General features: G+C 52.2%; 2 protein-coding genes across 2 annotated transcripts; both read right to left on the reverse strand.

The window, feature by feature from the left end:
- Positions 1-14,375: 14,375 nt before the first annotated feature.
- Positions 14,376-16,273, reverse strand: LOC149354947 (uncharacterized). The gene has a single exon (XM_089576041.1). The coding sequence runs from the start codon at positions 16,271-16,273 to the stop codon at positions 15,362-15,364; it is 912 nt and encodes a 303-aa protein (XP_089432167.1). The 3' UTR covers positions 14,376-15,361.
- Positions 16,274-20,428: 4,155 nt separating this feature from the next.
- On the reverse strand, positions 20,429-22,332 carry LOC149354948 (uncharacterized). Its single transcript, XM_089583560.1, has 5 exons — positions 22,209-22,332; positions 21,454-21,691; positions 21,039-21,212; positions 20,734-20,823; positions 20,429-20,660 (listed from the first exon to the last, which is right to left on the reverse strand). Exons 1-5 carry the CDS (start codon positions 22,330-22,332, stop codon positions 20,429-20,431), a joined length of 858 nt encoding a protein of 285 aa, XP_089439686.1.
- Positions 22,333-22,692: the final 360 nt, after the last annotated feature.

The raw sequence follows: 22,692 nt of genomic DNA on the forward strand, positions 1-22,692 counted from the left end.
AGAACAACTACTTTTGCTATTTTCATGTCCGAAGGGAAAATGCCGGTAGTCAAAGACAAGTTATAAATATAAGTTAAAATTGGGCAGATAATGTCCAAGACGTACATAACAGGTTTCATTTTAAGTCCAAAAGCATCTTCACTGTTTGTATTGTTCATGCCTTTATATATATGGCCACGCACCTAACGCGCCGCGTGGCCTCCGCGCTGAGTCGAAGACGACGACGAAGCGGCAGTGGGCTCTCGTGGCGCGCTGTTCTGTTCTGCGTCGTGGAAGCTGGCTCCATAATTAAAAAAAGGGCTCCCGGTCTTGGGTTATTCTCGACGTCTACCTTCACGGCTCCTCTGGTCGTGACACTGGTGGAGGTGCGGGGTATGCTCCCTCCTCCTGAGGACGACTCGACACGCCCGCCTCTTGTGACCACCCCTGTCCATCGTGCCAGCCGGAGGATCCGAGGCTTGTCCCCCGAGGCCCTCCCTTTTGTCGGTGAGCCCTCGACTACCCCTACACTCATGGCGACGCCAATACCCGCCCTGCCTCCGACTGTTCCTGCAGCCAGCCCTACCTATCTCACTCTTCAGACCCCACGAACGCCTAAGCCCTTTCACGGTGACCTGTTTGAAGATGCCGAAGATTGGTTGGCGCACTACGAACGGGTTGCGACCTTCAACTGCTGGGACGCCGCTACAAAGCTGCGTAACGTGTACTTTAGCCTTGAGGACTCTGCACGTACCTGGTTCGAAAACCGTGAGGCTACTTTCTCGACGTGGCAGGACTTTCGACGTCAGCTCCTGAGTACGTACGCCAACAGCGACCGCCGGGAGAGCGCGGAGCGCACCCTGTCCTCTAGAATTCAGCTCCCCAATGAGGGTGTTGCCATGTACGTCGAGGATGTGACGCGTCTTTGCCATCGCGCCGATCCGGCCATGCCTGAAGAAAAAAAGCTGCGGCACCTCATGCGCGGCGTGAAAGACCAGCTCTTTTCCGGCCTCGTGCGGAACCCGCCCAACACCGTCGCGGAGTTTCTGGCCGAGGCCGTCCACATGGAGAAATTGCTGCAGCAGAGATCGCAACAGTACGCCCGGCAACTGCGTCCGTCGTCGACACTGTCAACGTTGGACCGATTCGACCATGATCCCAGGACGAATCCGGACTCCCTTCGCGAACTCATCCGTTCAGTGGTCCGCGAGGAGCTGCAGCACCTTCAAGGAACCTTTGCCCCTCGCGTCGATTCCGTCACCAGCGTCATCCGCGAGGAAGTCCGGCAGGCCCTCAGAGCACCAGACGCTGCAGTTGTGCCGGCGCCGCAACCGACTCCATACGATCCCGCGCCGTACCCGACTCCGGTCCAGCCAGTCACGTACGCGGACGTCGTGCGCCGCACGGCCCCATCTCCTGGGCCTTTGCCTTACACCGCACCATTGGTCGCGGTGCACTCTGCTCAGCCTACTCCTTACTGGGCGGATCGGCGCCAGGCACCGCGGAAGACTGACCTCTGGCGCACTCCGGATCAACGCCCGCTCTGCTACCACTGTGGTGAGGCCGGCCATCTCTACCGGCGGTGCCCCTATCGCGAAATGGGACTACGCGGTTTTTCTGTCGACAGCCCCCGTCCACGCCCTGGAGAGCGCCCTCAAGACATCGCCGAGTATGTCACCCGCCAGCGTAGTTCACCGTCTCCTCCGCGCCGCGAGTCGCGATCGCCCTCTCCACGCCGGTCTTCGCCCTCTGGGTCCCGTTTCGCCTCAGGACAACGTGGTTCCTCGAGCCCTCGTCGGGAAAACTAGCTCCGGCGGCCTTTGGAGGCGAGGCCGCCGAACGCCGTTCCGACGCAAAGCTTCCACCGCCGCAGCAACTTAATCGCCCCGACGTCGGATGCCGCAACGCTGCGCAGTTTTCCCCGACGCGCCTTTCGACTCGCCGCGATGCCCTAACCCCAATCGCCGACCCGCTTCCGCCGCCGCACGTACCCAATCGCCCCGACGCCGAACGCCGCATCGCCGAAGAGTTTCCCTCAACCCGCCGCTTGAATCGACCCGACGACGCAACCCCAGTCGCCGACCAGTTTCCGCCGCCGCACCGACTGAGTCATCCACAACAGCCATCGACGGGCCGCGCTGAAGGAAGGGTCTCTTTGGATATCCCTGTTCTCGTCGACACAAAGGAGGTTAGCGCGTTGGTCGATACGGGCGCAGATTACTCTATCCTTAGCGGACGGCTTGCGACGGCCCTGAAAAAAGTGACGACACCCTGGGGCGGTCCCGACATACGCACGGCAGGCGGACATCTTGTCGCACCACTCGGCATGTGTGCGGCCCGGGTTACGGTTCGAGGCTGCACATTCGTTGCCACGTTTCTCGTTCTCCGCGAATGTTCTCGCGACGTCATCCTTGGCATCGACTTTCTTCGCGAGCACGGTGCGATCATAGACCTCCCGAACCGCTTGGTGACGTTTTCTACCGCAATGGCCACAGAAGAACCAGCGCACCAGGGTTCTCGGTCCGCCCTGCGAGTCGCCGACGATAACGTTACGGTGCCACCACGTGCCAGCATTCTCACGAGAGTTACCTGCGACGAGCCACATAGGGGACTCCGGGTTGTCGAGCCTAATGTCTCCCTCGTACTCACTAAGGGGGTTGCGGTGGCACGGGGCCTTGGATCCTTTCATGAAGGTTGTACAGAGGTCCTTGTCACCAACTTCTGCAATGAACATCGACATCTGTTCCGTGGCACAGCCATCGCTTACGTCGACCATGTTCAGGAAGTGGCCGAATGCTTTGCTTGTGCGGAGGACACACCTGGAGCTGACGCCGAAGCGGTCACCAGCGTAGACATAAATCCTGGCCTTCCACCCACTGAAAAGAGGCAACTCCAGGACCTCTTGCGGGAGTTTGGTGCGTGTTTCACGTCGTCGTCCAAAGTGCGCCAAACGTCAATCGTTAAACACCGCATTATCACGCATGAAGGAGCCCGACCCATCCATCAGCAGCCCTATCGTGTGTCCCCTCGTGAGCGAGATGCTATTCAAACACAGGTCGAAGAGATGCTCACAGACGGCGTCATCCAACCGTCAAGCAGTCCGTGGTCGTCTCCTGTCGTCCTCGTGAAAAAGAAAGACGGGACACTACGGTTCTGCGTCGACTACAGGAAGCTGAACAGTGTGACCAAGAAAGACGTGTACCCGCTCCCGCGTATCGACGACTCCCTCGACCGACTTCGTCAAGCCAAGTACTTCTCTTCGGTCGACCTCAGAAGTGGTTATTGGCAGATAGAAGTTGATGAGAGGGACCGTGAGAAAACCGCATTCATTACACCGGACGGGCTGTATGAATTTCGCGTCCTCCCATTCGGGCTCTGCTGTGCTCCTGCCACGTTCCAAAGAATGATGAACACCGTTCTCACCGGTTTGAAGTGGCAGACCTGTCTTGTTTATCTTGACGATGTCATCATTTTTTCCGCAACGTTCACGGAACATCTGCACCGCCTCAGGACTGTCCTCAAAGCCGTTCGATCCGCCAACCTCTCCCTCAAACCAGAAAAATGCCACTTTGGGTTCACCGAACTGAAGTTCCTCGGGCACGTCATTAGTGCTGACGGAATCCGCGCTGACCCAGAGAAGCTTGCTGCCGTTGCTGCCTTTCCGGTCCCCTCCCACAAAAAAGCAGTCCGACGTTTTCTGGGCCTGTGCTCCTATTATCGCCGCTTCATTAGAAACTTCGCCCAGCTCGCCAGCCCTCTGACTCTCCTAACCCGTGATGACACGTCATTTTCCTGGGGCAACGAACAACAGACTGCCTTCGACGAGTTACGACGCCTACTCCAATCACCGCCCATCCTGGCACATTTCGACGAAGATGCCGATACGGAGGTGCACACGGATGCGAGCAACGTCGGTCTTGGCGCCGTTCTAGTTCAGCGGCAAAACGGTGTCGACAAAGTAATTGCCTACGCCAGCCGCGCGCTGTCGCGTGCTGAGTTGAACTACTCTGCCACGGAAAAAGAATGTTTAGCGGTAGTCTGGGCCGCCGCCAAGTTCCGCCCATACCTCTATGGCAGACCGTTTCGTATCGTCACCGACCACCACTCGCTGTGCTGGCTGAAAAATTTAAAGGACCCTTGCGGCCGCCTAGCACGTTGGGCATTACGCCTGCAGGAATTCGATTTCACCGTCACCTACAAGTCAGGCCGGAAACACACCGACGCTGATACCTTGTCACGCGCTCCCGTCGAACCTCCTCCGCAAGACACCACCGACGATGATAGCTTCCTTGGAGTGGTCAGCACATCTGAGCTCGTTTCCAGACAGCGTGCCGACGCCGAGCTCCGTCTGCTCATCGAACATCTCGAAGGTGGGTGCCCTGAAATACCACGAAACCTAGCTCGTGGACTATCGTCGTTCTGCCTGCGGAGAGGGGTGCTTTATAAAAAGAACTCTACTTCAAGTCCGACAACTTACCTGCTCGTCATACCGTCTGATCTGCGGGATGAAGTCCTCCTTGCCTGCCATGATGAACCGACTTCCGGCCACCTTGGAGTTACCCGCACCTTATCCCGAATCCGGCAGAACTATTACTGGCCCAACCTAACTTCAAGTGTCAAGCATTATGTCCGGACATGCCGGCAATGCCAGCGGCGAAAAAAACCCGCGCTCAAGCCTCCTGGACTGCTTCAGTGCATCGAGCCGCCACAAATACCATTCGACAGAGTCGGCATGGACCTTCTGGGGCCATTTCCTCTCTCGTATTCCGGCCACAAGTGGATCGTAGTCGCCACAGACTACTTGACCCGCTACGCTGAAACGAAGGCCCTGGCGCGAGGTACTGCCGCCGAAGTTGCCCACTTCTTTATGCACGACATCGTGCTTAGACACGGCGCCCCATCGGCCATCATTACTGACCGAGGCAAGGCGTTTACAGCCCGACTCCTACGTGACATCTTAGCGCTTAGCCATACTGCTCATCGACCAACAACAGCGTATCATCCCCAAACCAATGGTCTAACGGAACGGCTCAACAAAACATTGGCGGACATGATCTCGATGTACGTCGACGTTGAACACAAAGCCTGGGATGAGGTTTTGCCGTACGTCACCTTCGCATATAATACCGCGACGCAGGAAACCACCCAGTTCACCCCGTTCCGTCTCGTGTATGGCAGGGAGTTCCGCATGATGCTAGGCGCCATGCTGCCGTACGGCGACGCAGAGCTTCCCCCTGAAGCTGGCCACTTCGTGGAGCAAGCAGAGCAGGCCCGTCAGCTGGCCCGCTTGCACATCAAGGACCAGCAATCCGCCGATGCCCGACACTATAACCTTCGGCACAGGGACGTGCACTACGAGCCGGGCGACCACGTGTGGGTGTGGACACCAGTGCGCCGCAAGGGATTGTGCGAAAAGCTTTTAAATAGGTATTTTGGCCCGTACAGAGTCCTGCGCCGCCTGAACAGCGTCAACTACGAAGTTGTCCCCCATGGAACTGTGGTCGCCGGCCCTCAGCGTCAACGGCCTGAAATCGTGCATGTAGTGCGCTTAAAGCCGTACTTTTCGCGTGACTGAGCGCTGTGTTCACGCTGTTTCGTACCTTTTCCCCTTACCCCACGTGTGAACTTGACTCTCCCTGCATGTCATCTAGAGCGCACTGTATAATTCACCTCACCCCCAGTCTTTTTTTTTTGTTCCTCCTCCCCTCACTGTACATACCCCATTCCACATCGAGACGATGTTTGCTTTCGCGGGGGGGAATAATGCCACGCGCCTAACGCGCCGCGTGGCCTCCGCGCTGAGTCGAAGACGACGACGAAGCGGCAGTGGGCTCTCGTGGCGCGCTGTTCTGTTCTGCGTCGTGGAAGCTGGCTCCATAATTAAAAAAAGGGCTCCCGGTCTTGGGTTCTTCTCGACGTCTACCTTCACGGCTCCTCTGGTCGTGACAATATTAAGCACCTCATTTTCGTCACAACATGTTATAAAAATACTGTTACTTGTATGATTCGTAATGTAATCCAATGCCATATTATTGTGTTCACTATCAACAAGTACACTGAAATAGCTATTAAACTTGTTTGCGAGTGCGAGTCCGCTATAACTAATGCCTTCCATTGTAATACTGTCAATTGTATTTGTAGAGTTAGGGTTCAAGACTCGATTCAACCTATTCCAAACTTTCTTTTGATCGGTCAAACCAGCGAACATGTTAAGGTGATATGCATTCCTCGCTTTTCTTAAAGTTAAGTTCAGGTTGTTTCGGTACCTCTTGAATGTTGCCCACGGTTCTGGACTGCGGCTTTGTAAGAACTTCTGATAGAGGGAATTTTTCCTGGCAATCATTCGAAGAATATGCGAGGTAATCCAGGGTTTACGAGCTCGTTTTGGTTTCTTTACATCTTTGTACGGAAAACTGTTACGATATATAGAAGCGAATATCTTCAGAAAACAACTAAACGCTATGTCAGCAGTCAATGCAGCAAAAACTGGTTCCCAATTGACGTTCATTATTTTGCGTCGAAATGTTTCTAACGTAGTTGAGGTGATCTGCTGTATTTTTACATTTGTTTGTTTACAGTTTGATTTTAATACAGGCACACTATTACATACGATGTAAACAGGCAGGTGGTCACTAATAGCATAATTAATAACCCCGGTTGAGAGCACATTTGTTGCGTTATTTGTAATCAGGAAATCAAGAAGTGTTGCCGTAGTGGGTGTTATGCGTGTAGGCAATGCCACAACGTTCACAAGACAATCTCTTCTTCCCTTCCACTGAAATGGATGCCATCTCGTCCAAAGTCTCTGCCCAAACCTGCTCTGTGCACTTCCTTGTTTATGTCTACCACCTCAAAGCCTTTCTCGAGGCTTAACTGCCTTATCTCTCGATTGAGAGAAGCCAACAGCCACAGAAACCAAGGGACAGAGGGGATATTTAATTAATTTATTTATTTTGTGCTGTTGTTCGATTTCGAATATTATTGAATAAGTTATCGATTAAAGCTATTTGATTAGAAAAGCAGAAGAGAAAACCACATGCCGCCGGTGGGATCCGAACCCACGACCTCCGAATTACGCGTCCGGTGCTCTACCGCTGAGCTACGGCGACGGCTGTCAAATCTTCTGCTTTCGGGGGTATTTATGTTTACAAATAACCTAACCTTGAGAGTGTCCATCAGCGCCACCCACGTTCTTAAGCGGCGGACGTAGCACGTCCTGAGTTACCGCTGATGTGACGTAGAACGTCATCGAACGGCGAGGGTGGAAGCTTTGTGAGAACCCTCTTATGCTTCCTATGACGTCAAGGCTGCCAGAACCGAGGCCCTCTGCCAGAACCGAGCAACCTCTACATTCCTTCCTTGTACCTCCGGCACTGTACACACCACGATCTGCGCTTGCTGTGCTATCGCCCTTGTACCGTCAACTCCCTCAGCTAATCTTTTCCCTACCTGTGCGGCGTTACCATTCAGGACATCATTTAGCCCCGCCGCTACAACTACCAAGTTACGCCTTGCAACATTCTCGGAAAGTTCCCTTTTAGTCGCTCTCAGAACATCGATCGTCCATTGTCCTTCCTGGAAACAACCCGACTACTACCCGCCTATCACCGTTTACCCGTTCCAGAATAGCTCTTTTGCAGCGCCTCATGTTTGAGTCACCAGCGATAAGCACTAGTGTACTCTGCCCCTCCCTCCTAACTTCGGGATCTTGCTGCCTCTTATCAGCGACTATGACCTCATTTCCTGGAATTAGCTCGTACCCCTTCTCAGTATCGCCTCTCGACTTCCCAGCTGCCACCTGTGCGTAGCTGTTCCTGCCTGAACATGTCTGACCTACCGGCTTCTCGCTGTCCATGCCAGTGCAAGCCTCATCCACGTGGCTGGCGCTGGAATCCCCGCCATTGTGGCTTCCAGTGGCGGTGTCAGCCGTTTTTGACTCCAACTGACAAAGCTGTTCTTGAAGCTTGCGCTTCTCTGCCCTCTCTATCTGTAACTCTGTTTCTAGAGCATCCATCCTTAGCACTAGTTCGCTGTTCGCCTGTTCAGCCCTGCCCAGGCGTGCACCTAATTCGCAGAATTTGCACATAAAATCTGCACCTTCGGCCTCCTCCACGGAATCGAACCGCGTTTCTTTTAAATTCACCGACGCCTCACACTCCGTACAACTAACCTTCAGTAGCTTAACCATCTTAGCAACACTCGATTATTGCTTCCACCAAATGCTAAGATATCTACAGGCTCAAGACAAAAAAAAAACTTGAAAACACGTGCACAAATAAAATAAAATTCTGCCTACCGCAAATGCCGATCGATCACTTAGAAAAAAATAGGCATCTCTCTAAAAGATAACGCACAAAAAACACTGAAAAAAAAAACTTCCGGCCGAATGTAGGTCACTGACCTAAATTCTATTCCTTAACCTGCACTTCCCCTAATAGCCTAAAAAACTAAACACATTTTTAAAAATATTAAAGGAAAGTACTCATCTATTTTACGCAGTCGCTCTCGCAGTCGGTCCGGTCCCGGTCTCCACGCGTGATCGGAAGAGCTCCTAAACCTACGTCCGCACAGCACGGCTGTGAACTGTCAAAGAACGGCATCTTTGAAACTAGAGTCACTGAAAAAAATTTCAGAGTACCGCAAAGCTCGGAATTTGACTGGCAACACTGAGCGGCCACTGCCATTTACCTTCCAAGCCGACTGCGTCGCAGGAAGGTCGCCGTGTTGGAAGAGCTTGATATTCGGTGACATATCGGGTTGAGTGTTCACTGAAGCGCAAATACTTCGTGCTCGGAGACAATGGTTACTCAGAAGAGAGAAAAAAAATATTGTTATTATGTGCGAAGTAATGCAGCCGGCGGTTGTTTTGCTCCGCGGTTGCGTTTACTGCAGGAACTGTGCTATGATTGTGAACAGCATCTTAGCGCTGCTATCGGGAGCTTGTGCACGCCTTTTCCCCCCTTCCGCGGAGCAAGCTACGAAGGAAACATTTCGCCACTCCGAGCAGCAAAGAGACAAGCTCGTGCTTTTGGGCAGTGAGCATCGTGGACCGCCATGGGACCGCCGTCTCGTTCAAGCAGGACGAAACTACTTGACATTAGCTTCTGCTTCCGATCCACTCGAGGCTTCTCGAAGTCTTCAGCACAAAAGTGGTCCTGCAAATGTTTGTTCGATAGTTAGAAGAGTGATGCTGGTCACCCGAATGCTGGGCTGCCCAAGGAGGCTCCCAGGGCTTTTTCGAGTGAAGCCCTGTTTCAAATATGTGGAACAAGAAAAACATGGAAGACAGCTGTAACAATAAGCTGAAACACCCAAATAAAGAGGTGAAGAAAAAGAATACGTTATAAAGGTTTCTAAGTTTACGCAGTGACACTTAAAATAGCTCATTTGGGATGTAAACACGCATGTCGCCGCAAACACGCAGCTTCAAGGATTGCTAACATTTTACCTATTTCTATTTTTCTACCAGTCCCAACACAACTGAACAGAAAGCGGCCGTTATGTGAACGTAGGACATGCCCGACCATGCTTTTATTGACTGCGATCGTCACGGTCCGCGAAAAACAAGCGCCATGGGTCGAGTGACTCGAGGAGCGGAAAGATCGTGCGAGTGCTTGGTGCACGTTAGGACGCGGAATTCTCGCGCGACAAATGTGCCTTCGCGTGCCACAAGCACGGAATAGTCGGAAGAGCCGCGTCTGCTGAGTAACAAGCGTGTACACGTGTACCCGCGTCAAGCGGGCAAGCCGCGATCGATCCCTGCGCGACATGCGCGACCGCCTTGCTGTGAACTCCTATTTTCTTAGCATCCTATCGCTTACACCGCGTGCACTGCGCTTACATACCTTCTAAAACAGTACCAAAAAAGCACAAGCAAGGTGCACTTACCTCGCATAAGCGTGTGTTTTTTGAAGGCTTGAAGTTCTCCTGGCCGATTCTGTGCAACCACGCAGAACGACGCTCTCGGTCATTTTTCCCGGTCGGAATCGAGAAAAAAGTCTTTTCGGACTCGGTTCGGTTTCTGCATCCGAAGGCGCAGCAGCCAGGCATGATTTCTTCAGTATCAAACACGAGAGCGACAGTTGCAACACGAGAAACGGAACCTGCGCTCTTCTCAGCCGGCCCGACCGGCGCTTGGAAGGTATATGGCACCCCAAGATCACGTGGTACGGTTGGGCCAATGACCGCGTCGGCGGCGCGGGGAACAGGAATGCGGTACTCTGAAATTTTTTCCAGTGACTCTATTTGAAACTGCATCTAAGCGCCACCTATCAGCACAACAAAGACACCCTTCGCTATCCGCGCGCAGCGAGAGGTTTTATACATAGTGGCGCCATCTGGTGACAGTAAGTCAAAGTGCTTGAACTCTGCACTGGAGAAACATTTTTTGTTCTGAACTTAGTGGTGTATATGACAAGAAATACAGGATTTTGTTTTGTTTTTGAAGGAAGAAAACTATGAAAAAGGAGGAAAATGCTAAAGCTGGCACAAAAACTACAGTGTTGTCGTTGCTACTTTGCCTACGTACGCGGATAGGTCACTTAAAGGGGTTGTGAAAAGAAAATGAAGCTACCTGGTTTAAATTTTTACTGCTTCCATAAACATTAGACATGCTGATTCCGAAATATTTCGGCTCAATATTGCGTCTCTATTTATTGAAGCCATTTCTAAATCGCTGCCTTTTGCACTCATGAAGCGACCATGCGGCGCCGTCGGCCTGCGCACGCATTACTGGATTACGTCATCTTACGATATTTAGAAACGTAGATTTTTATTTAACTTTCATTTACCCTAACCCTTTATGAGACATGAAGTTGTGAGCAATGCACACCGGCTGTTCAGGGCGGGATTCTTGTTCTTATCAGCTTTTTATGAAGTATGCAAATTTTGAATTCTCTAGAGTTAGCGGTTTTCGAGATAAAAGTGGGACACAGGAGTCCCACCGCACCATGAGTGCGTTTGAGAAAGTGGGACATATGTGTCCCGCTGACCTCTAAAGCACAGTCGCTCAAGAAAAAAAAGTAATTTTATTTTGTACAGAAGGGTGCGCATACCAACAACAAAGTAAGGAGAATACAAAAGCCTACTTTCTATGATAAAAAAATCTAAAAAATATCGATCTATGTCCAGCACTCAGTCAATTTCAGAGAATGAACATAGCACAAAAGGGCATAGCACAGGATAGCACAAAAGGGCATTATTTGCAGATTTCGTCAGTAAAAAGAATGGTTGAAACTTACCCTTCATGGCGAATACCGGCTGAAAAGCGCGCCAAAATCTACTGAAAACCGCACACAACGCACGCAAGGGGATCGGTTCGCTTGAGGCACAGGTATGTGCTGCCTCCGCTCGGCGCTCTTGTAAAGAACCATCAAGACAGCTTCTTTGAACATCCACGAGATGGCAGCAAAAGTAAAAACGAAATTGATTCGAGCGGTTTTAACCGCAAAAGTCTGTGTAACCACGAAAAAAGTGGGACATATGAGTCGCTAACGATGGATTTGCATCATCCTGATTCTCCGCCCTGTCGGCATGTTTTTCACTACCACGTAAGTCGTCCAGGAGTCTAAACACCAGCTCAACTACTTCCTGCATGGACAGAGACTTCCGTGCATGAAAGAGAATGAAACTCCCATCCACCGATGAGCGGCAAAAGAGCTTTAGACTGGATATGCTTCCCGAAATATATGGATGAGGAATGCTGAATTTGACTATGCAAATTTTTTTTTGAAAACGGTACACACAGGACAAACGAAAATGATGTATAAAGCACATTTAAGAACTAGTCAGTAAAAAGAAAACTTTTGAAACTTGTCGTTCATAATCAACCGGCTGGACAGTGCCAAAATCTGCTGAAAACAGCATGCACCGCGCGCAAGTAGAACAGTTCGCTTGAGACGCACGCCTGTGTGGTAAGTGTGCCGCTCAATACAACTGTAGGGCGGAAGCTGCTCGGAGATCCTCAGGGAAGACAAGACGTCTGTTCTGTTCAACCGTTTATTCTCTGATTAACGGAGCTGCGGCGGGGAGCGCGGGAGGCGCGCCCCGCCGCTGCGAGAGGGAAAAGGGAGGAGAAGGAAAGAGCGCGCCAGATGCGGGGGCGCGCGGGGTGCGGTCGGGTTCCTTTGAAGGGACGCCGCAGACTTCGACCGCAGCGGCGTTCACCTCCCGTTGCCGGAGGCGTAGGGAAGAAGCACGCGTAAGTTGTGCCGGCGAGGGCTGGCGCCATGGCTGGCGCACTACACGGCTCCCCCCCGAGAGAGGAAGCCAAGGCGACGAACGATTTACTTCTTTGGGCAGCTGGGATGCCAGTGGACGCGACGAGCCGGAGGAGCTTGCTGTCGGTCGGAAATGAATGGGGCTGTCGCAAGTGCAGGCGCCGAAACGCAAGAGACTGGGGCCTCGATGTACGCTGGCTTGAGTCGTTCGAGCGCCACTGCATCTCGTGTTCCGTTCAAGTCTACCAGGAAAGTGGAAGGACGGCGCTCAAGGACGCGGAAGGGGCCGAGATAATGGGGTTGGAGGGAACCACGCACAGGGCCGTAACGCACGAAAACATGGGTTGCTGTCTTTAAGTCTGGAGTCACATACACAGTGCGTTGGTGTTCTCGCGTCGGCTGTGGTTGAAGGTGGCGGAGGATATGCCGGAGCCTGTCGACGTATTCACTTGCTGTGGACGGGACGGCGGGTTTCGTGCTTTCCAAGAAATCGGCTGGAAGACGAAGAGAGGTTCCGTAAACAAGCTCGGCACAGGCGCACGAAAGGTCTTCTTTGAAGGCAGATCGGATTCCGAGCAGTGTGAGCGGAAGAGCTTCGAGCCACTTGACGGGGGGTCCGTGCGCCGTAAGTGCTGCTTTGAGGTGCCGATGGAAACGCTCTACGAGTCCGTTTGTTTGTGGATGGTAAGATGCAGTCCGTAGCCTTGCTGCTCCGAGCAGTTTGAGGAGTTCTGTGAAAAGCGATGACTCGAACTGCCGACCGCGGTCCGTGACGATGGTTGTGGGGCAGCCGAACCGCGCTACCCAAGTGGAGACGAAGGCCGCGGCGACAGTGGCTGCTGTGATGTCGGCGATTGGTGTAGCCTCAGGCCATCGGGTGAAGCGATCGATGCATGTCAATAAATACCGGTAACCTTGGCAGTGGGGTAGGGGGCCAACGATGTCGATATGGACTACTGCGAAGCGTTCGTCGGGCTGCAGGAAGCGCTGCGTTGGGGGCACAGGGTACCGGTGTACTTTCGCACGTTGGCAGGGTGCACACGCGCGGACCCAGTCGCGAATGTCGGTGTTCATGCGGGTCCAGACAAAGCGGGATTTGATCAGCTTTTGAGTTGCACGAATTCCAGGATGGGAAAGGGTGTGCAAGGATTCGAAGATTTTCTTGCGGAAATCGATGGGCAAAACGGGCCTTGGCGTACCTGTGGAGGTATCACAAACGATTGGCACGTCTTCAATGAGGACTGTCTCGAGCTTCAGGGATGTTTGCGCTGTACGTAGGCGGGACAGCTCGGGGTCGCTTGCTTGCGCTGCAGACAGTTCATGTATGTCGAAGGGAAAGGAGGACGAAGTCGATGTTTCGGAACGACTGCGCGTGACGGCATCGACGCGACTGAGGGCGTCAGCCGGGGTGTTGTCGGCACCACTGATGTGTCGGATGTCAGTCGAAAACTCAGATATGAAGGAAAGTTGTCTCACTTCCCGTGGCGTATATAGGGATGCAGAACGGCCAATTGAGTAAGTAAGAGGCTTGTGATCCGTGAAAATGGTAAATGCTCTGCCCTCAAGCAAGTGGCGGAAATGACGCACTGCCAGGTATATGGCGAGAAGTTCGCGGCCAAAAACACTGTATCGTGTCTGGGCAGGAGTCATGCGTTTTGAGAAGAATGCGAGGGGTTGCCACACGCCACTGACCTGCTGCTGAAGGACAGCTCCGAGCGCTGTGTTGGAAGCGTCTGTCATGAGTGCCAGCGGATAATCGGGGTTTGGGTGGGCGAGTAGAGTGGCGTCGGCCAGAGCGCGCTTGATGGCATTGAAGGCATCGTCCGCAGTGGTGTCCCAGTGTAGTGTTTTCGCCGAGTGCTTGCCGCACAGCATACGGTCAAGTGGTTCAAGCAGGGTGGCGCAGTTTCTGATAAATCGGCGGTAAAAATTTACGAGGCCAAGAAACTGGCGGAGCTTCGTGCTTGAAGTGGGCTTGGGAAACTCGGTGATTGCTTTCACTTTTTCGGGAAGCGGGCGGATGCCGTTGTTGTCCAGGTGATGGCCGAGGAATACGAGAGCTGGTTGCCCAAACTCACTCTTTTCGGTGTTGACAACAATGCCGTTAGTCGAAAGACGCTCGAAAAGTTGGCGGAGGTGGTACAGGTGTTCTTCGATACATGAACTTGCCACGAGAATATCATCCACGTAGGCGAACACGAAGGGAAGGCCACGTACGACGGAGTCGATGAAACGCTGGGAGGTCTGCGCAGCGTTGCGAAGTCCGAATGGCATTCTCAAGAATTCAAACAGTCCGAATGGTGTCGTGATCGCTGTTTTGGGGATATCTTCTTCTGTTACAGGGATTTGATGATATGCCCGAACAAGATCGATTTTTGAAAAGATGGTTGCACCGTGCAGAGAAGACGTGAAATCTTGTATGTTGGGCAATGGGTATCGGTCCGGGACGGTCTTGGTGTTCAGAAAACGATAGTCTCCGCATGGTCTCCAATCTCCTGACTTCTTCGGGACAAGATGGAGTGGAGATGCCCAGCTGCTGGATGAAGGTCTAATAATGCCAAGTTCCAGCATATGCTCGAATTCTGCACGGGCCACCTTGAGTTTGTCCGGAGCCAGGCGTCGTGGGCGAGAGAAAACAGGTGGTCCCGATGTTATGATGTGGTGCTGAACGTCGTGGCAGACGGGTTGAGTCCAATCCGGGGGTGACGTTAGCTTTGGAAATTCATTAATCAGGGCTGCAAACGGCTCTTTGGCAACTGTAGCACATGAGGGTGCTACATCGGTAGTTGCGCGCGCTGCTATGCCGTGAATAAAGAGTTTAGTTGCGGAGTCAATGAGACGCTTCCGCTTGACGTCGATGAGGAGCTCGTGCTTCGTTAGAAAGTCGGCACCAATTATCGCAGAACCAACGTCGGCGACTAGAAATACCCACCGGAAGACCCTTCGAAGCCCGAGGTTGAGCGTCACAGAGCGCTGTTTGTAAACAGGTATGCGCGTTCCGTTCACTGCTTGCAGGTACGAAATTGCAGCGGAAGCACGCTCTGCTTTTGTGGCTGGGAGAACGCTCACCTGGGCCCCGGTGTCAATAAGGAATTTCTGTCCGGTGGTTCTGTCGTAGACGTGGAAAAGGCGACACTCTTCTCGGCACAGACCGCTCGTCGCCGCTAGTGGTCGGCCGGCCGGTTTTCCGTCCAGCTGCAAGGCAGGAGGCAGTGCCGGGCGTTGGCGCCGAAGCGACGATGGTAATAGCAGATGCGTGGGCCTGTGGATGGACTTCGCTCACTCTGTCCGCGCTGTCGAGGCGTTGAGGAGCGGTGACGTTGGCGTCCACGGCGTAGAGGCGGCTCTGAGTGTGTGGTTGCCGCAATCAGTTTTTCGAGCTGCTGACAAAGGCGGTCAACTTCGGAAGGCGTAGCGGTGGTGGATGCAACATGCGACGGCTGAGGAGTGGTGATGGGGACGGCCAACGGCGACGACTGTGTGGGCGTGCTGACGGTAGCGACGGTCAAGTGCGGGGTGGCCACTTCCATCACCTTATCGGCTAGCGCGGCGAGTGATGTTAAGTCCATGGTTGTGGCTGTGGCAAGCACCATTTGGACGTTGGACGGCAGGCGCTGCAGAAAAAGTTCACGCAGCACTGCATTGTCCTTGGCCTGCGCACTGCTACCGAGAAGCTGCGTCATCCGCCGCAAGAGCTGACTGGGTCGCCGGTCACCGAGCTCCTCCGCGGAGAGAAGCTGCTGTATTTTCGTCCTTTCGGACGCGGCCGTTCGTTGCAGTAGGGCTGCCTTGAGGTCATCATATGGATGTGCCGGAGGATTGGTGCTGAAGGAGGTGAGTATGTCGGACACCTCCTCTGCAGCTGTTGATGGCAGTGCGCCGACCACGTGATGAAATTTCTGCTTCTGTGAAGAAATTCTCGAAAGTTGGAATTGAGATTCCACTTGCAGGAACCACACGGCTGGGTTGCGTTCCCAGTACGGTGGCAGACGCACTGTGACTGCAGAGACGGCTTCGCCGGGCACATCTGGCGTTGTCTGGTTGAGGTTGGGCGTAAGTGGCTGATTTTGTTCCATTTCAGCTGCGTGCGTTGACGTCCTGTCTTCAGCGTGGAGAAAAGCTTGGCTCTACGTTTCTTATGGGCGTCGAAAACCGGGTCACCAATTGTAGGGCGGAAGCTGCTCGGAGATCCTGAGAGAAGACAAGACGTCTGTTCTGTTCAACCGTTTATTCTCTGATTAACGGAGCTGCGGCGGGGAGCGCGGGAGGCGCGCCCCGCCGCTGCGAGAGGGAAAAGGGAGGAGAAGGAAAGAGCGCGCCAGATGCGGGGGCGCGCGGGGTGCGGTCGGGTTCCTTTGAAGGGACGCCGCAGACTTCGACCGCAGCGGCGTTCACCTCCCGTTGCCGGAGGCGTAGGGAAGAAGCACGCGTAAGTTGTGCCGGCGAGGGCTGGCGCCATGGCTGGCGCACTACACGCGCGCCCCGCCGCTGCGAGAGGGAAAAGGGAGGAGAAGGAAAGAGCGCGCCAGATGCGGGGGCGCGCGGGGTGCGGTCGGGTTCCTTTGAAGGGACGCCGCAGACTTCGACCGCAGCGGCGTTCACCTCCCGTTGCCGGAGGCGTAGGGAAGAAGCACGCGTAAGTTGTGCCGGCGAGGGCTGGCGCCATGGCTGGCGCACTACACAACATTGCTATTAAAACAGCTTCCTTGGACATCCAGGAGGTTGCAGTGGAAATTTAAGCGAAATTAATTCACCGGTTTTCAGCTCAAAAAACAAAACATTACCATGAAAAAAATGGGACGTATGAGTCCCGCTGTCCCACAAAGGGCTAAAATAATAGCTTTATAAAAAATCAGAAAGTAAAACAAAGTTTTCCAATTATTTGCACACGTAATTGTACTACGTTAAGCTGCAGCATGTGGTCTTAGATCGATCACTGACCCGGGACCGGTTTCGGTTCTGCTTCTCTATCCTTCGTGGCTCCAGTATCAGCGGCTCGATGTAGCCTTGCTTACGTGAACTTGTTTAGGTGGTGTTTCTTGACAGCGGCAGTTTGAGTCAGAGAATCGAGTTGAGCAAGGTCAGCCCATCTCGACGACTTTCTGTTTAGATGAACTCGATACGAACGAGTCGGCTATCGTGGCGCGCATCGGCTCAGCGCTTCTGTTCTTCGCTGCAGAAAAAATGCTTTCCCCAAGCGTGAAAGAGGATTAGGTGTAATTTGCGTAGGGGGCTGCGAGTCAAACCACCCCTTGCGATGGAGATGAGGACACGAACGGGAGGTTCACGGTCGGGGCTTCCGCAGGCAGAGGTGTCGCGGGCTCTCGACGTGACTGCTACTTGCCGGGCGCGCGACGTGACGCGCCGTTGCGAACGGCGTAACAACGACCGACAGCAGCTCGCCGTCTGCGCCCAACCGATGTCAATTAGGGAGTTTTAGAATAGGGGGCCCCAAGCTTTGGGGGCCCAAGAAGTTTGGGGCGTCGAAGTGCGCATGCGCGGAACGCAAGCCCCGCCCTGCGTCTTGGGTTAACGTTAGCGGCGAAAGCTATTTCGCCAAAATAGCGTGCGCCCCAACGCTGCTCTACGTTCAGGCAACATGGCGGCGCCCGTCGAAGCGGAGCCTCTCACTACACCACCGATTCGTTGTTGTCGCTGCGCTGTGCCCCACGTTCACGGCAAACGAAAGGCACATGAAGCTATCGCTTTGTCTGATGATGCCCTCACCATAAAGTTTTAGCGATAAAACACCCCAGATTTTCAGATTGCTTCTAGGTCTGTTCGATTTACCTTGCATTGCGTGAACTAGTTCCAGGCAGTTCAGAAAGAGTGCTGCACTCATGCAGCGCTAGTTCACCAGTGCAGGCGTAGCGCGACACTAGCGCCAAACTAAAACGAATGCCGAAGTGCAGGCGGTGCAGGCCTTCTGCTAGTCCGGCGCGTCGCCTCTCTTCGCATGACTCTTCGCCTCGCTGCCTCGCCATTTTGCTCGTTGTTCCCTGCCTGCCTGCCTGCCTGCCTGCGTTTCATCGAGAGTGGTGTCTGTCTGTGGTGCACAAGCTGGCTAATCTGGTGCAGAGAGCTATGGATTGCGCGGCGTCAACTGCAGCCATCGTTCAAACAGTCGTCGAAATGATGGACTCCGACAGCGAAGACGAAGAGTTTGATGATGTGGTGATAATTCTAGCACTAAAACTAACTAGGTTGCGACGAAACAGAATTCCCATGTACTGTGAAGAAGTCGTGAGTCGGTACTTCGATTTTGAGTTCAAACGGCTTTTCCGCCTATCGCGCGAGACGTTTGAAAGACTTGTCGTAGAGTACATGTCGTCACCATTTTTCCCGAACGCGACAAGAGGGCGTCCAAGAGTCAGTGCAGAAAAGACATGCTTGGTAGTTCTGTGCTACTTGGGTGGGCAGTGCAGCATGTACTCACTGGCCGACCGCTTCGACCTTGCCGTGTCGACCGTACACAGTTGTGTGGAACGAATGTTGGATTTTCTCAACAGCGTGAGTGCGGAAGTGATTGCCTGGCCAGATAGACAGGAGCAGGAGCGCAGCAAGGCCGGCTTCCTGGCAAAAAGCGCCGGCAGAGGACCTCGAAACACCGTAGGTTGTATTGATGGCTGCCATGTTGAGATCAACAAGCCCACGGAATCGCCCCACTCATACTACAATCGAAAGAAATGGCCGTCCATTGTACTACAGGCTATTGCCAATGACAGGAACAAGTTTTTAGACGTGTTCATTGGTTTCCCTGGCTCGGCGCACGATGCGAGAATTCTGCGTGAAAGCACATTTTTTGAAGAGGCCATGATCAAGTGCAGCAGTGGTTATCTCCTTGGAGATTCAGCTTATCCTCTGCTGCCGTGGCTTATGACACCATACCGGGACAATGAACAAACTTTCCCGTCGTGGAAGAAGAAGTACAACCAAGTGCACTCGCAGCAAAGAGTTGCAATTGAAAATGCTTTTGGATTGTTGAAGCAGCGCTTCAGGCGGCTGTATCTTGTCGATGCTGCCAGCATAAAGCAGTGCGTCCTAATCATCATGGGTGCGTGCGTGCTGCACAATCTGTGCAATGAAGAGCGAGACTTCTTTGATGAACTGCAGCACCTGCCTCAGCAAGAAGAAGTTGGCAATGATGAGGACACTGACACCTTCATTGACCGTCATGTGGCAGGTTTCAGCGAGAGCCTGCGAAAAGATATTGCTCAGAAGCAGTGCTGACGTTGTGAACCCTTTTGAGTGCTCACATTAAGCACTTTTTGTTGTGGACGTGTGCAAGCAGTGTGTATAAACAGTGTGCTGCTTAAAGGGCAACTGCAACACTTTTTTAGAATTTAGCGATATTCAAGGTTTCATATAGGCTGTAGGTAAAGCGTACCTAGTGTTTTTGCGCTAGCATTTAAAATAGTGACGTAATCGACGATTGAATTTTGCGCTTTTCATCAATGCACCACAGGAGTGCAGAGAAACTCGGCGTGCCGTCACGGAAGGTATGATTTCAAATTGCCGCTGTCGTCAGCCACACCCTGCCCTCACTCTTCAGACTGCCAAGCAACTCTCAGCAGGGTTTGCCTTTGGTGGCGTTCGTTTTTTCCTTCAAAGCAGGTGTTTGTGCTTTGGAAATGTACCGATACGTTCCATGATGTCATTATGCGCCCCCCACTTGGCGTTCTGCGCTGCGGGGAAGTTTGAAGAGCGTCCCGATTTTAATCGGCGATTACTTCACTATTTCAAGTGCTAGCCCAAAAAGAGTTTGCATGCTTTACCTGCAAGTTTCACACATTCAACCCTCTTAAGCTTGTTGAATTCTAAAACCTATGCAGTTTCCCTTTAAACAACACATCTGTTTTTGATATCAGCAGAGCTTATACAATGCTGTCACATCACTTGAATGAGGTTTTCTTTTACGACTTTTTCAACTGCTCTCAGCATTAGTCCGTGTGCCTATGCTTGATATGAACAGCTACATTATGTGGAAGGAGGTAGGTTCTAAACGTAGACAGAGTGTTGCTGAAATTCTATGCAATTAGCCAGCGATGCAATGAACAAAGTGCAAAAAATGTTGCAAGTCATATTGATCATGATTGTGCCTTTGTTAAGTGCATGTTAGGTGTGGTCAGAGGCTTGAGCACCACTGCAAACACCTACGCTATTGTAAGCATGCTGTGACCATGTAATTTTGATGGCTTGCGAGCAACACGACATTCAGTGTTTTAAATGCTTTATTCTGCCTGCGCTGACTTTCCTTCCACTGCTGCAACAAGACGCTCCAGCAAAGCCATCTTTTTGTTGAACCGCTCAGCCCTCTCCTTTTTGGCCTCCTGAAAAACATTCAGGAGTGCGTCCACAGAATTGTCCTTCCTGCGGCGCCTCTTTTGGGGTGGGGCCTCCTGGTGCTCTTGTGCGGGTTCTTCTGCCTCGTGGTGGCCGCTGGGTTCCGAGTCAGGAGGTGTGCTGAAACAATCGCTCTAATGTTGAAAGCATTGTTTTTTGAAATTTCTCAACAATGAAACTTGAGCAATCTTACCTTGCATTCTCGCTCTGCAAGACCTGTCCAGGGGCTAACAGAAATGTTGGCTTAATGTGGTGCTCACGTTCGAGCACCTCAGCTAGCTCCCTAAAAAAAATGGGAAGCTTTATGAATGGCATATAAAGTAAATCCACAGTAGCAAGATCAGTAAATGGGATAATGCAGCTCAAAAATAAACTGAACAAAGTGTTTAAAGCAAGCCTCAAGTCTGTTTGTCAAAATATTTGCAAGCAGATTAATTCTCCTGTACCCACTGTACAATATGCTATCGTTTAGATACATATGTACAAAAAAATACTCACTCTTCATGGTCGCAAGAAACTCGTGAATGGCCAGACGAGTTATTTTTTGCCTGTGCTCTTTTATAGGCCCTTTCGAGGCTCTTCCACTTGTTTTCAGCTTGTAGAGGGCTTATACTGCAACTGAACTCCTTGTTCAGTGCTTCAGCAATGGCTTGCCACATTGCCCTCTTTGTCCTACAGATAGGGATCATAAAAAAATGATCAATTTTCATGAAAAAAATAATAATTGCTCTGTGTCAAGGGTTCTCAAAATGTCTGACATGTGAAGGACCACTGAGGGTATTTAGGGGCTCCTGCACTGATTTGATGGCCTCCAGTAAGAACTTGCATGCCACATGAAAAACTGTCTTTCTCAACAGTTTCTCACATGATCGAACCCCAACACTACTGTTTGCTTACAAGAAATAAAGCTTACCGGAAGCCACCTTTTTTCCCAAGCAGTACCTTCTTCGCCTTGTAGTGTGAGATTAGGAACCGTCTCCTCCTCACGGGCCACAGTTCACTAACTTCCTCCTCGGGTACTACATCGGGCACTTCCCCCGGGACGTCCTGCTCAGCTTGTGCCGCACCGCACGCTGCTGCCAGCGAAGGGGTGCTGGCAGTGCTGGTATTTGGCTGTTCGTCCGCGAATACAACCGTCATAACTTCCCCGCCTGCGTGACGAGTAGAAAATTGTTCAGTGCAACATCGTAATTTAGTCTCTGGTGCTGCACCAAAATACTGGATGTACAAAATTGAAGTTTTTGTTTTGGTCAAACGCAGTGCATCCCACCAGCGCAAACACAAAGACGCTCAACTGTTTAGATGCATGCCTAAACAATTACAAATGCGGGATCAAGAAAAACGCACAAAGACACTCAATTATTTAAATGCATGTCTAAAGAATTACAAATGTGGGATCAATAAAAGTAGAAAATGTAACCGCTAAACACTTGTACACGCACAGACTGCCTTTGTCTACTCGGAATCATCGTGCGCCACATATTTTCTGGAAGCAGCTAAGGTGTCAAGAAGAAATTAAATCACGGCTAAGGATACAATCAGCGCGCTCAGTTAAGCACACATGCGCAGCGAAACATTTCCTTCGGGTTTGACTTTCTGAACGAAACACTTCATGCACCCACGTGTTGCATGCAACATAGATCTACCGTTCAAACGGCCAAAACATACCTGATGTCTTGTAAGCATAGCCATTCTCTTGACGAACTCGGCTGCCATCTTCATTAACGATCGGCGTTAATTTCGTCAATATGCCGCTGATCGCGACACATATGCTGCCGTCGTCTGCTGCCATGGCTATTCCGCAAAAGTAGCTCTGCTCTGCACGACTGGCACCAGCTCTAAACGCAGTGCAGGATCTGTCTGAACTAGGCGTGCACGACGCCGGCACTTGTTTAAAACGAACGCCTCAGTTCAGAGGGCGCCACGCTGCACTGCCAAAACGAATGGCCGAGTGCGGCACCACATGAACTAGTTCCAGCAGTGCAGGTAAATCGAACAGACCTTCTGTGTTTACATTGCTGCTAGGCTTAGCGAGTATACGTCGTTTGACGTCAGAGAGCGCGCGAGGTTCAAACAGGCGTGAGCCCCAACGCCCGCTCTACGTACAGGCAACATGGCGACACCCGTCGAAGCGGGGCCTTCCGCTTCACCA

Source organism: Amblyomma mixtum, chromosome 3 (genome assembly GCF_055824585.1).
Source record: "Amblyomma mixtum isolate Tamu chromosome 3, ASM5582458v1, whole genome shotgun sequence".
In the NCBI taxonomy this organism is placed as follows: Eukaryota; Metazoa; Arthropoda; class Arachnida; order Ixodida; family Ixodidae; genus Amblyomma; species Amblyomma mixtum.

Coding starts and splice junctions, on each gene's coding strand:
- LOC149354947 (XM_089576041.1), bottom strand. CDS start 16,273: ATGGAACAAAATCAGCCACTTACGCCCAACCTCAACCAGACAACGCCA.
- LOC149354948 (XM_089583560.1), bottom strand. CDS start 22,332: ATGGCAGCAGACGACGGCAGCATATGTGTCGCGATCAGCGGCATATTG. Junction 21,692..22,208: donor CTATGCTTACAAGACATCAG/GTATGTTTTGGC, acceptor CTCGTCACGCAG/GCGGGGAAGTTATGACGGTT. Junction 20,824..21,038: donor GTTTCTTGCGACCATGAAGA/GTGAGTATTTTT, acceptor CATTTTTTTTAG/GGAGCTAGCTGAGGTGCTCG.